This window comes from Thermobia domestica, chromosome 7, assembly GCF_964235325.1.
Source record: "Thermobia domestica chromosome 7, izTheDome1.hap1.1, whole genome shotgun sequence".
Classification (NCBI taxonomy): domain Eukaryota; kingdom Metazoa; phylum Arthropoda; class Insecta; order Zygentoma; family Lepismatidae; genus Thermobia; species Thermobia domestica.
In genome coordinates, this window is record NC_137460.1 from 252,147,348 (window position 1) to 252,160,490 (window position 13,143).

The 13,143-nt window shown below is 35.4% G+C and overlaps 1 protein-coding gene across 1 annotated transcript; it reads left to right on the forward strand.

Moving 5' to 3' along the window:
• The first annotated feature begins 242 nt into the window (after positions 1–242).
• Positions 243–7,001, forward strand: LOC145689671 (zinc finger MYM-type protein 1-like). Its single transcript, XM_081763865.1, has 4 exons — positions 243–328; positions 2,601–2,745; positions 4,639–4,959; positions 5,157–7,001. Exons 1-4 carry the CDS (start codon positions 243–245, stop codon positions 6,999–7,001), a joined length of 2,397 nt encoding a protein of 798 aa, XP_081619991.1.
• The last annotated feature ends 6,142 nt before the right edge of the window (positions 7,002–13,143 follow it).

Genomic DNA, 13,143 nt, shown 5'->3' on the forward strand with positions numbered 1-13,143 from the left:
CGACTAGTTCCGACCTGCGAATTGCAAAAGCCGACGAAATTATGCGAATGCAAACGATCCCATCATGTTGAGATATTTCATGCGAATTCGTGCGAATGGAGAGTCGTCCGCAGAGAAATTGAGCGCTACGTGAGAGAAGAAAGTTAATTTTGCGTGAAAGTAGACGACGTTGCAAGGTGCGGAGATAAAAATGGAAATAGATGTTGATGTTTTAATAAATTGTGATTTTCTTATGTTCCATTATGGGTCCAAGCTCTTCCAGATTACCACAAACGACACGTCGTGAACAAATTGTGGGTAGATGTAAGTACAGAAATTGGAGTGGAAGGTATGTATAATTTTCTTTATTTTCTCTTTAAAATATGAAGATTTAATTAATACACGAACTGCAAGTTTTTATTCAATTTATACATTTCCTCTTTGTTCCTCAAATAATGATTTTGCGAATATATGTAATTATTGACTAGTATGTTTGAAACACCAAAATTGGGATTTTACTCATGGAGAAAATTTTCTTAGAAAGTTGGTTGATTTTGCCATCTCTAATTTTATTTAGTTAATTTATTTTAAAGTGAAAATAGCGGTTACCACAGAAGCACAATAATAGTAAGAGAAACATTCACTCTATTTTGCACACAAAGGAAATTAATAGATATTATTATTATTATTATTATTATTATTATTATTATTATTATTATTATTATTATTGCTTTGAAAACTTTAAAATATGAATTTTCAAGCAAAAATATTTTACCTTGAAGGTTTGAAGATTCGCATTCACAAAACTTCGGATGTAGTAGAGGCTCATTAATTCGAAGTTCGCATTCGCGTTCGAAGTCGCATTCGGATGCAATAGAGGCGCGGCCTTAGAATGTTAAGATATTTCGCGAGATTTCTAGGACCTTATATAGAGTCGTTCTGACGCGTGATTAGAACGCGTCAGAACACCGAGGAAACCCAAGCACACGGTTCGTGCATCACAAAGTTCACTGGGTGGGAGCAGTGTTTGAACTCAGGACCCCATGCACCATAGATGAACTCTCTACCACTGAGTCACTGTGACCCCTCTAAAAAGTTCGACAAACATATGTTTCCTACAGTAGTCAGGCATTTAGTATGATGCTAATAATACGTCAAAACAATTCTGCATAAGGCCCCTAATATTTAAAGGGACACTTATGGGCGGTTGCACAAGTTAAGCCAAGCCAAACTTAAGCTAAGCCACATACTTAAACCGGATTTTGTTGTGGAATCATTTTCCCAATTTAGCTTTGTTAACACTTTTGATCGTATAGGTATTTAAATTGACGGTCCTGTGTCATGGAGAAAATAAGGTTTTTTTTAAAAAAAAAATTAATATATTCCTAAGTTTTTGAAACTTTGAGAAATGAGAGAGAAAGTAGGATAAGGGAACCTAAGTTGGTGATATATTTATATTGGTAATAGTTTTTTCTTTCTCTCATGAACGCAACTGTGACTCGAATCACTTTGAGGACTGCGATGGCTCAGTGGTAGAGCGTTCACCTCTGGTGCTTGGGGTCCAGGATTCAAAGCCTACTCCCGCCACGTGAACTTTGTGGTGGACAAACACCGTGTGTGTGGGTTTTCTCGGGGGTTTTCCCGTTTCTTCCCACTTTCTTCATTCCACCATTTCATTCATTTCTCATAATCACCGTCTCCTTTAGCCTAACAGGCATAAGCATGGGACGTAAAACTTAAAGATTTCATTTTTTCGAATCACTTTGTATACAGCCAATAGATGATTTAGGCATATTAGTTTCTATCTCTGGAAGTAGGACTGTCTTTTCTTTCAGTCAGCGACTTATAGAAATTATTTAATGATAGAGTGTTGAATTCAGGAGCGAGTTTGTGATTATCGGCAACTAAAACATGTTTTATATTATTTCAGAGACGTAGACTATTACAAAATATATTGATAGAGTATATTCTGTTCTGAAGATATGAAGAGGTAGTTTGATAGATGTGTTTGTTAGCTTTCTTAATAATTATGCATTGTATAAACCTAGCGATCTAGTTAAAAAAAAAAAAAGCTTTCTTCAACACATTTATGAAGTTGCTAGACGCATTTGATTTCGGAGAGTTAAAGAAAACGTTTAAATATATTTATTCCAGTTTCCAATGTACTAAAATGTTAGACCACGCATCCAATTAACCTTTCTTGGTGATTACAGTGGCGTACAAGATATCAACAGATTAGGTGCATCGCTCAAGATTTGTATCACCAACTTAGGTGTATCAGTGACGTGTCACACATAGCAGTTTGGCGTGAATTAAAATTTCAATGTTTATGTAGTCAAAAGAAGACAGAGGTACCAAACAAACGGAATTTTCACAGCATTTTAAGATACCCTTTGTGAAAGCATTTTCAGCACAAAATAGGCCTCTCTCTCTCTCTCTCTCTCTCTCTCTCTATATATATATATATATATATATATATATATATATATATATATATATATATATAAAAGCTTTGAAGTAATATGGAATCATACCACTTGACAGTCGAGTTATTTCCAAGAAGAAACTTATTTCATTCGTAACTTATTTCATTCGTACTGTTTGAGCATTCTAATCCACAGACAGCAGCTCCATCATTTAGAGGACATTCGAACATCCGAATCCACAGTACCACCTCCATTTATTGAGAGGACAGCCAAGCATCCGGATCTAGAGCCAACTATTGAAAGACCAGGAGCTCCACAAAGCAGAACATCGTCGTCTCCGGTAAATATTATACTAAAACTTCCATCGCCGAGTGTCAGAAAGAAGTCTACAAGAACAATGACAATGGATAGAAAAGCTAAGCTAAACGAAGCCAAGCATGTTAATCAATAACTAGGTCTACTGCAAATCCGTAACCAAACGCAGTACAGCTCTTAATCAACCTGAACACAGGGGACAAAAATGAGTGAAAACACGGGGGGACGTCGTCTAAATATTTCCAGAAGATATCTGTGCCGTTTCCCCGCTTACTGAAAAAAAAAAGGATCGGCAAAGATATGCAAGGGGATGACATGCGTCATATGTTCTCCTCCATTTTCAGATCAACTTTTAAGTCTGCCTGGACCTTCAGAAACACCCAAAGAAAGAAAATGATGCCATTCAGAAGAATGTGACGATGAACAATGTGTCTGCGGCACCTGCACTGGGCTCTTTTCCAACAAAATTTAAGGAAATGGAAAGAAATGAATACAGTGTTCATTTTGCCTTACTCCGTATCACGAAACGAGTCAAAGCGAACCAACCATTGCCATGATTTACATGTATGTTCCTTGTAGATCCTAATTTGTTAGGTTTCCAAAATTTGTTATGTGATTATTTACTTTTAGTAGCGTAGCTTACTCTCATAATCTTGCACTATTAGTAATGTTAGAAGCATAGGACTATATATTTCTATAGGTCTACTCATGGGCGGCGATTAGGGGGGGCAAGGGGGGCAGTTTCCCCCCCACTTTTTTTGAAGTGATCCCTTAATGTTATAGTTTTATTTGGAAATGTAAAGTTTTTGTACGTATTGCTGGTTCATAAGGAAAAAATGGTGTCATATAATATTTGCCATTGCGAGAGTACGTATTGGTTATTTGTCTTCTCGTGGAGTTAAGAAAGCTACAGGAATTGAGTTTTAATTGCCACGGGAAATGGCCCAAAATTAATCAACAACTCCAGCGTACTTTCTTCGGCGTGATTTCTTCATACAATGGCTCGATATATCAGTCAGCCCCTTTAAAACTAATTGAGAGAACATTTTGAAAAAAAAATCTTTAATTACACAACAGTTTTAAAATGTCTTTTTTTCTTCTTTCTAATAGTAAGAAATATTGATTGAAAAGAAAGTAATAAAAACAACTTCTACCTTTCCCATTCTTTTACCTATAGCATTTATGATATTCCGGAGTTACAAATTCGTGGTGAAAGAAAAATGTTTATGTTTTTTACTAGCAGACAACAATGCTACCCCTTTTCGTTCGCTTTTCTTTCTTTCCGTGCTCGTGGGTTTTCTCGGGGTTCTCCCGTTTCCTCCCACTTTCTTCATTCCACCGTTTCACTCATCTCTCATAGTCACCGTCTCCTTTAGCCTAACCGGCATAACCGTGGGACGTAAAACTTAAAGATTTCATTTTCATTTTTTTTTCTTTCTTTGTCAGAAGACAAGAAAAAATAAACATCTTTTGATCCAAAAAGGGAACTAAAAAGAATGCTCTTAATAACCACCAGGTCCACCCACTACTCAGTTGACGTATGACTAAACAATGTGCATTTGTTATATTCAAATTGACATTGTGCTGAAAGAGTGGAATGTTTACCATAATTGGATGAACGTGCTGTCGCTATAGAAACAGTTCTTGCCTGATTGTTATGACCACGTGCATGAACGAAAAAAACAAAGGAAAGCAACTGTCACAGTGCAAGTTGTATCAAATGAACTAACAGTGAATAGTGGCTGATATTTTTAGTTAAAGCAAAATCGCAAGTGAATGTGCGCCAGTGTTGTGGTTACGGTATTTTACGTGTCTGAGTGAATGAATGAATGATTCTTTGTGAATGATTTTTACACTGTGAATTTCGCTATGAAACGCAGATTATCAGGTAATACGTCCATTCTAAATTTTTTTAAAGAAAATAAGAACTGAAATTCCTGGATCTAGTGGAAGTGATGCTGCGAGCGAAAATTCTGAACTGCCGATTAATGCTTCACCCCAACCTTCCACTTCTAAAAGTGAGATTTTGGCGTCTGAAGAATGCATCGAGGAAGGAAATGTCAGTGTGAGTGCTGTGTGTGAAAGGGACATTCATCTTACTCATGAATTGCAAGCAAACAGCTTACATGATCGTGATCCTCTTCGTGGGAAAGATGCTGCTATTCCTTATTTTAAAGATGGTCCGTTTCAACCTCACCTAAAGGACTACCCTGAAACTAATGGAAGAAGGTTTAGGTATGTATGGTTTGAACAGTATAAATGGTTAGAATACAGTGTTTCTGGAAACAGTGCGTTTTGCTTCCCTTGTCGTTTGTTTGCACACACGGACTGTTATGATGAAGCTTTTGTATCCAGAGGGTTCCAGAACTGGAAAAAAGCTTCTAACGTTTCCAGGAACATGAACATACTTCTGCACATCTTCGTGCAAATTTGCAGTGGCAAGAGGGGTTGAAGTCAACCAGTAGCGTAGTTGAGTTGATTAGTGCCCAGCATAAAGATGAAGTACAAAATAACCGTCAATATTTGAAACATCTGTGCGAAAGTTTACTCTACCTTGCAAAACAAGGACTTGCTATTAGAGGGCATAAGGAAAATGATTCTTCTGAGAATCAGGGTAATTTTATCGAATTGTTGAAATTACGATCCATTGATAACAAATTGATAAAACAATACTTCACTGATCGCAACAAATATTTCAAATATCTTCATCATGACATTCAGAACGAATTGTTGGAAATTATGGGAGATCAAACTAAAACTTCTATCATTGAAAACGTAAAAAGTAGTCAGTTTTTTTCACTAATTATAGATGAGGCTCGTGATATTTCAAATGCTGAGCAGGTAGCACTAATAATTAGACACGTGACGGCTGAGCTTATGATAAAAGAAAAAATTATTGGATTTTTTAAAGCAATGCAAACCGGTGGAGCTTATATTTACGAACTTGTAGTTCGAGTATTAACTGAACTTGGTCTCGATTCTTCATCCATAGTTGCCTTATGCTTTGATGGTGCCGCTAACATGTCTGGCAAAAACAAGGGTGTAGCAGCAAAATTCAAGGAACAGAATTCAAATATTCTTTATGTTCATTGTTACATGCATTCTTTAAATCTTGCTCTTCTGGATGTGTCAAAGAGCGTCATGTTTGTACGTAACGTTTTCAGTACCTTAAACAAATTGTATAATTTCATTGAAGCATCACCGAAACGGCATGCAATTTTCGAAAAAGTAAAATTATCCAAGAACAGTCAGTCTCAAGTTAATCTAACTTTGAAGGCCCTCAGTGACACGAGATTCAGTTGCAGATATGAAAGTCTTCGTGCTATCAAACAACATTTCGTGGAAATCGTAGAAGCACTTGAAGACATAGATGAAAATGACAATAATGTTGGTGGGGAAGCACATGGACTTGTAACGTCTATTTCAAAGTTTGACTTTATTTTTGTTTTAAATATAATGCTGGAAGTGTTTCAGATGACAAATATTTTATCCAAATATCTTCAGTCCGCAACTATTTGTGTTCTGAATGTCATCCATCTTGTTGATGGAGTCTTAAAGAGCCTAGAAAACCTCAGAAATGAGGAAGTATTTAAAAAGCATTGGGAGGAAGCTATTCGTTTCTGTGAAGAAAATAACTTCCAGGGACCTGAAATGCCCCGAAAGAGAAAGGTACCACTCAAACTTGGTGGAGGTTCTATCAACGTGGATTTCTCCTCAGTTCAAAAATATTTTCTGCAGTCTGTTTATTATCCTTTCCTTGACAGTATCACTGAACATATTAAAAATTGTTTCGCCAAAAATGATTTAGAACTTTTACGTTCAATGGAATTACTGTTGAGAATGTGTTGCCAAAATAATGAGACTACATGCCATAAGGAATTTGATTATGCATGTTTGCTTGTAGAGAAATCTTTTGGGATAAAACATGACGACTTATCTGCCGAAGTTCGTGTTTTTGCAAATATGAATTTTGTGGCTGCGGATGAAGATGGCAAGTTTATAAATACTTTTATGCTAAAATTTAAGGACAATTCCCTTTCTACTAGTTTTCCTTGTCTGTTTAAGTTATTACGCCTGTATTTAACAGTGCCTATATCAACCGCTTCTGCAGAACGCTCATTTAGTGTAATGAGAAGAATTAAAAATTATTTAAGAAATACGTGTGCACAAGATCGCTTTTCCTCCCTTTCAATTTTGGCAATTGAGAAACCGATTGTTGACTTGGAGAAAACCGTAGATCTTTTTGCTCGGCGAAAGTCTCGACATTTTGCTCTTTTTTAAGTGTAAAACATTTTTATTACTTTTCATACCGAAAATATAATGCTGAAGACTTTTCGGAAATCTATGTCAAGGTTTCTAAAATAGCTTGAGAATGTGACTATTCAATAGTGTAATATACGAGTGAAGTGACGTGTTTAGGGGTGTTCGAGTGTATATACAATTAAATTGAGTGAATTCAACACAAGTCTAGGTTTTAGGATTATTTTGTATAATTGGAGTGTGGAGTGATTCTCATTATTGTTGTACTTTGATGTGTTCCAAGAAAGTGAAAACTGCATCTAATGGCAACGAACATGTTTCGGAAAGCTGCAACAGTAAGTATTTCTTTAAATGTCGTAGCATATGCTTTTAGTGTTTACTGTCTTTCATTTTCTAAGAGTAATAACATGCATTTAATGTCATGTGTGAAATTAAAAATATAAGTTGTTCATTAATCCCGTTTCAATATACCTTTTGCAAAACAAGCCTCATTATTTATTCATTACTATGGTTAATATTATCCTTTCTATTTATTTGTTTTGCAAATTTATTATTAAATAATCTGATTACATAACTTTCCAGATAGAATTTTAAGATGTTTATGAGCAAGGAATCAAATCTCTTCTTACACCTTCGTTGTTTAAGAGTACAAAAGGCTAATACCTACTTGCTTTGCTCTTGTCAACTTAGGGATAAAATATGAAATACGATATAAGGTATTTTCACCGAAAAATATAGTATCCTATTAGTTATACAACCTTTCGTCAAAATAAGTGTTAGAAATAACCAGAAAAATTAACAATGATATACAAATATTTAGATCATGTCTTGCCCCCCCACTTTTAACGTCCAATCGCCGCCACTGGGTCTACTTAAACAAAAGAATCTTTCAGAAACTATTAGGCCTGCTAGAAGTGATTCATTGGAAAATATTTCTCATTCATTTTATAAGTTCAGATAATAATGGGTGTTTGAATTTAGCTATATTTAAAACTTATTTTATTAAGTTTATACCTTTAGTATTAGGCCCGTAGCCAGGGGACTAGGGGAGTCACTGCCCCTAAATTATTTTTTCCCTCTCTAAAAATAACGCTGAAGAGAAGTTTCGAACTTGCTCAAAACTAGTGAAATTCTTGCAATTAGGACTATATCTACCAAATTAAATTTAACTTTCTAGATGAGCCAAACATCTTCCATTGCATTTACCCATTTCAAGAATTTTAAACCGTACCCCATTATTGTAACCATGACAAGCATCCAAGGATACCAGGTGTACTTCCAAACAACAGTATCATAGTCCACAACGTTACTTGTGAATATTAATAAACTGTAGTGTCTCGCTTATTTTAGTCATTAGAAAATAGAGTGAAAACGTTGAATAAAATATATACTTCTATCTTGTATTGATATGATTTAAAGTTGCTGTATAATATAATTTTCATCTAATGTTTAAAAAATAAATACTTCAATTTTAATTATTAATATGAAACAAAGTACCTTGCAAAGAGCTTGTATTAAGCACACAAAAATAAAACAAAAATTTGTGGGTTTCAATAATTCAGAAACAAAACACAGATTTGTAATAATAAATAAATATCAATTTTATGGTGTTCTTTGATGTCCTTGTCATTGCCCCCTCAGTCTTCATTTCTCCGTCCCCTTATAAATCAGACTAGTTACGAGCCAGTTTAGTATCGTAATGAGAATTCTTAAAAGATAATTTAGGGGCCGCGGTGGCTCAGTGGTAGAGCTTTCACTTCTGGTGTATGGGGTTCTTGGTTCGATCTCAGCTCGCGCCAATTGGACTTTGTGGTGGACAAACACCGTGTGTGTGAGCTTTCTTGGGTTTCTCCCGTTCCTCTCACTTTCTTCGTTCTGCCATTTCATTCATTTCTCATCACCGTCTACTTTAGCCTACCAGGCATAACCATGGGACGTAAAACTTAAAGATTTCATTTCCTTTTTTAAAAGAATTAAATGGTACATGTACTGCAAGTATGGCACACGTGGCGGAACTCAGGACCAGTATTACTTCCAGACATGCTTCTGGGAGACACTGACCCGCGGAGCTCTGAGAGTGCCCCATGGAGGAGACCAAAGAATAATAATAATAATAATAATAATAATAATAATAATAATAATAATAATAATAATAATAATAATAATAATCTAATAATATAGTATTAGCAATGCTCCTCCGAATACTAAGTTTGACCCTTCGATTTTTTTGTGAAAGAAACACTGTAGGACGTAAGTGAGGGAAAGTTAAAAACAAATTAGTAGTTTGCTCTATTTATAGCTGAAGTTCATCAAAATATTTTTTTTTAAAAAAAAGATTACTAAACAAGATGAATGTGCAACAATTAGCGTATATAAAAAAGTTTACTTTGAAGAATTGGGACCACCTTCTCTTTCTGTGATGCGTTACCGGTACTGGGGTATAGGTCAAGAATAGTTAAATCCTGCGCCACTGTATTAGCCTAAGTGAAAGACATAAGAAGGCACCGACAAGGTACGTTTGCTCATTTATTTTTGGGTTTTATTAAATATATATATATATATATATATATATATATATATATATATATATATATATATATATATATATATATATATATACATATATATATATGTGTGTGGTAAATTAGCAATATAATTCCCACTATCGGCATCTATAAGGAGTAGACTACGTCATACATACACTGTTTCTTGTAGAAACACGTCTGCTAATACTTTACATCATTGCATTTGTCGGTTATGTCCAGTGGCGGTGCTAGGCCGGGGGCCCTAGGTCACCAGCTTTTTGCTGTGAAGATAAACTAATATTCTCAATTGTCTTTCAATATTTAGGGTAATTAATATTTATTTCGCAAAAAGTATAATGTTATCGATTGTGAATGAATAGTGTGAATGAAGACCGTCCCGTTCCACTTATACATGACTTGAGTCGGTCAGTGTATGATGGACCTTCTCAGCCTCGAAAGACTATTTACAAGCAAACTACAATAAATAATAAGGTGAGAAGTTTTAACAGTAGCTGGTACGACAAATACAAGTTTATAGAATATTCGGAACAGGGAGACGCAGTAGTCTGTTTTTCTTGCCGCTATTTCCCACCGACCTCTGGTAATGCAGATCCCACTTTTGTGAAAGTTGGCTTTTCAAATTCGAGGAAAATTGGGGAAAAACTTCAAAGACATGCTGAAAGTGAGTGTCACAAAACACCAATAATTAAATGGAAAAGTTTTACAAGCACTGAATGTCACGGGACTGTAGCATCTATGCTGAGCGCAAAACATAAAACAGATATTTCACGAAATCTCTCGGTAGTGGCAACAATGGCGCGTGTAGCTATAGTATGTGCGCGACAAGACATTGGACTTAGAGGTCATCGTGAGACTAGGGGCGATGAGTGTTCAAATAAAGGAAATTTTTTGAAGATTCTAAATCTGGTTACTTTGGAGAGTGATACAGCTAGAAACAACGTAAGGAACTTGCCAAAAAATGCAACATACACATCTAAGGATTTTCAAAATCAGTATCTTGAGATAACTGCGAAAATAATTACAAAGCATGTTGCAAAAGAGGTTTGTAACTACAGCAATGGTATTTTTTCCTTGATACTAGACGAAGCAAGAGACATTAGTAAAACGGAACAGATATCTGTCTGCATTAGGTACGTCAAACATGATGAAATAGAAGAACCCTTTATTGGTTTCATAATACTATCAGATTTGAGTGCAAAATCACTCGCGAGTAAAGCTTTTTAACATCTTGCTACTGTGGGCTTAGACCCAAAGAAATGCATCGGCCAATCCTATGATGGAGCATCGGTAATGTCAGAATGTCCCATCATGTGTTTATGTCCATTGTTATGCAGATAGATTAAATTTAGTGCTAGTAGACGTTTCTAAAAGACTTGATGTGGTTCGTGATACTTTAGGTTTGTTAGAAGCCATCTATTCTTTCCAGTCGGTGTCCACGTTAATTCACGAAAAAATATTGAAGTGAAAATGAACCTTTATCCTGAAGAGCGACTTCTAGAAGTGCCACTTCAAAGTGACACACGTTGGGTATGTAAATACAAGGGCATTGTTATTTCATAAAACGCTTTGCATCAGTTAAAAACCCTTGAGTATTTTTCAAACTCAACAAACAAAAGAGAAGCTGCAGAGGCGCGAGGACTATTGAAACATTTCTGTGACTTTAAAGTGATGTTTGTGCTAAAACACTTTACGATATTTTGGCCCTTACAAATGCTACTTCGTTGACATTACAGAAGAAAAAGAACGTAGACTTCGGCAGCGCAAAACGATTAGTTAATGGACTGATTTGTTCGTTGCAAGATAAATGTAATGATTATTATTTTTCTATCATTTGGAAGAAAACGTGAGAGCTATTCAGATCTTTCGATCTTTAAGTTGATCCTAGCTTAAGAATTCAAACTACATCAAAGAAAATGGATGACTATGTAGTCACAGCATCGATTTCTAACCTAAGAAGAGACCAATCTACATCTTTGGCTGAAGAACATAAAAGGGTCTTGTTTCAAGTGCTTGATAATATGATCAGTGAACTGAAGCGCGGATTTACTGAAATGATTTTGTGTGTGATGCTATAGACACATGCAATCCTAGAAGTGGTTCCTTCCTTAATCCATCTTTCATTCAGATCTGCGTGGAGAAGTACAAGGACTTTTTCCAGGATATTAACAAATTAAAATCGGAACTGGATTTGGCTAAGAGTATGTTTGCTAACGACAGTATACTGAAAGCGTAGGTGTCATGGAGCTTCAAATTATGGAATTGGCTTTTCCTGAATTGTTGACGTTTATAAGGATTGTCTTAACACTTCCTGTGTCATCTTCATCTGCTGAACGAAGTTTCTCTGTTATGAAGCGCGTAAAGCAACATTTGAGATCTACGATGTCAGCGAAAAGACTTTCTAATCTTGCTCTCATACCAGTTGAGAGGGAGTTAAGTGGAACACTTTTACACGATTAATCTGGGGTAGTGGATCAGTTTGCGAATATTGGAAACCGTAGAATCAATCTTTAGTTACTGATTGCTCATAATCTTAAATACATATTTCTTTGGTTATAAATATTAAGTTTTTGCATATATTACTGGTTCATAGAAAAAAAGTACCATATAATATTAGTCGTTGCGTAAGTGTATATTGGTTATTTGTCTTCTCGTGGAGTTAAGACAGCTATAGGAATTGCGTTTTAATTGCAATCCAAAGGAATTAATATTACAATTGCGTCGTAGCATATGCTTGTAGTATTTACTGTCTTTCATTTTCTAAGAGTAATAACATACATTTAATGGCAAGTGTGGAATTAAAAATGTAAATTGTTCATTAATCCCCAGTTTCAATATAACTTCTACAAAACAAGCCTCATTATTCATTAGTATGATTGGTAATATCCTTTCTATTTATTTGTTTTAAAAATAAGTTATTAAATAATCTGATCACACAATTTTCCAGACAGAATTTTAAGACTTTCATGAGCAAGGAATCAAAGGTTAGTACCTATATGCGTTGCTCTTGTCAATTTACTTAATTAAATATGAAGCACGATATACGGTATTTTATAGGTACTGTAAAAGATAGTATCCTGTTTGTTATACAACCTTTCCTCAAAGTGTTAGAAACAACCAGGAACACTAACATTGATATACACATATTCAGATCATATCTTGCCCCGCCAGTTTTAACGTCCAATCGCCGCCACTGACTATGGCACTACGTAACTACTAATCCCCGCAGCGCTGGGAGGAGGGGGCGACACCTCCAAGGGGGCCCTTCACCCTAGCCTCCTAATAGGTTGAATCAACATGCTTTTTAGTTTTTTATTAGTCGGTAATGTTCTTCCTCCCCCCTTTCTCGGGTATCTTTGAGAGACTTGATGTGTAGATCAAGCACTACGAACAAAAAGGAAGGAAATTCGGTTCGGTCGGCATTTATAGGCTCATACTTTTCTTCGGCGGGAAATATTGAATCAAACTTTAGAATTAACATCTATATTATAAACTATTTGGTGTACTTAATTCACAGTTTCATTGTCGTTTTACATCTTTGAGTGATACAGTATCCAAATTTTCCTTTTTGTTTTCTGTCAATATAATTAATCTCATTGATGATGATGAAACTGAAATAA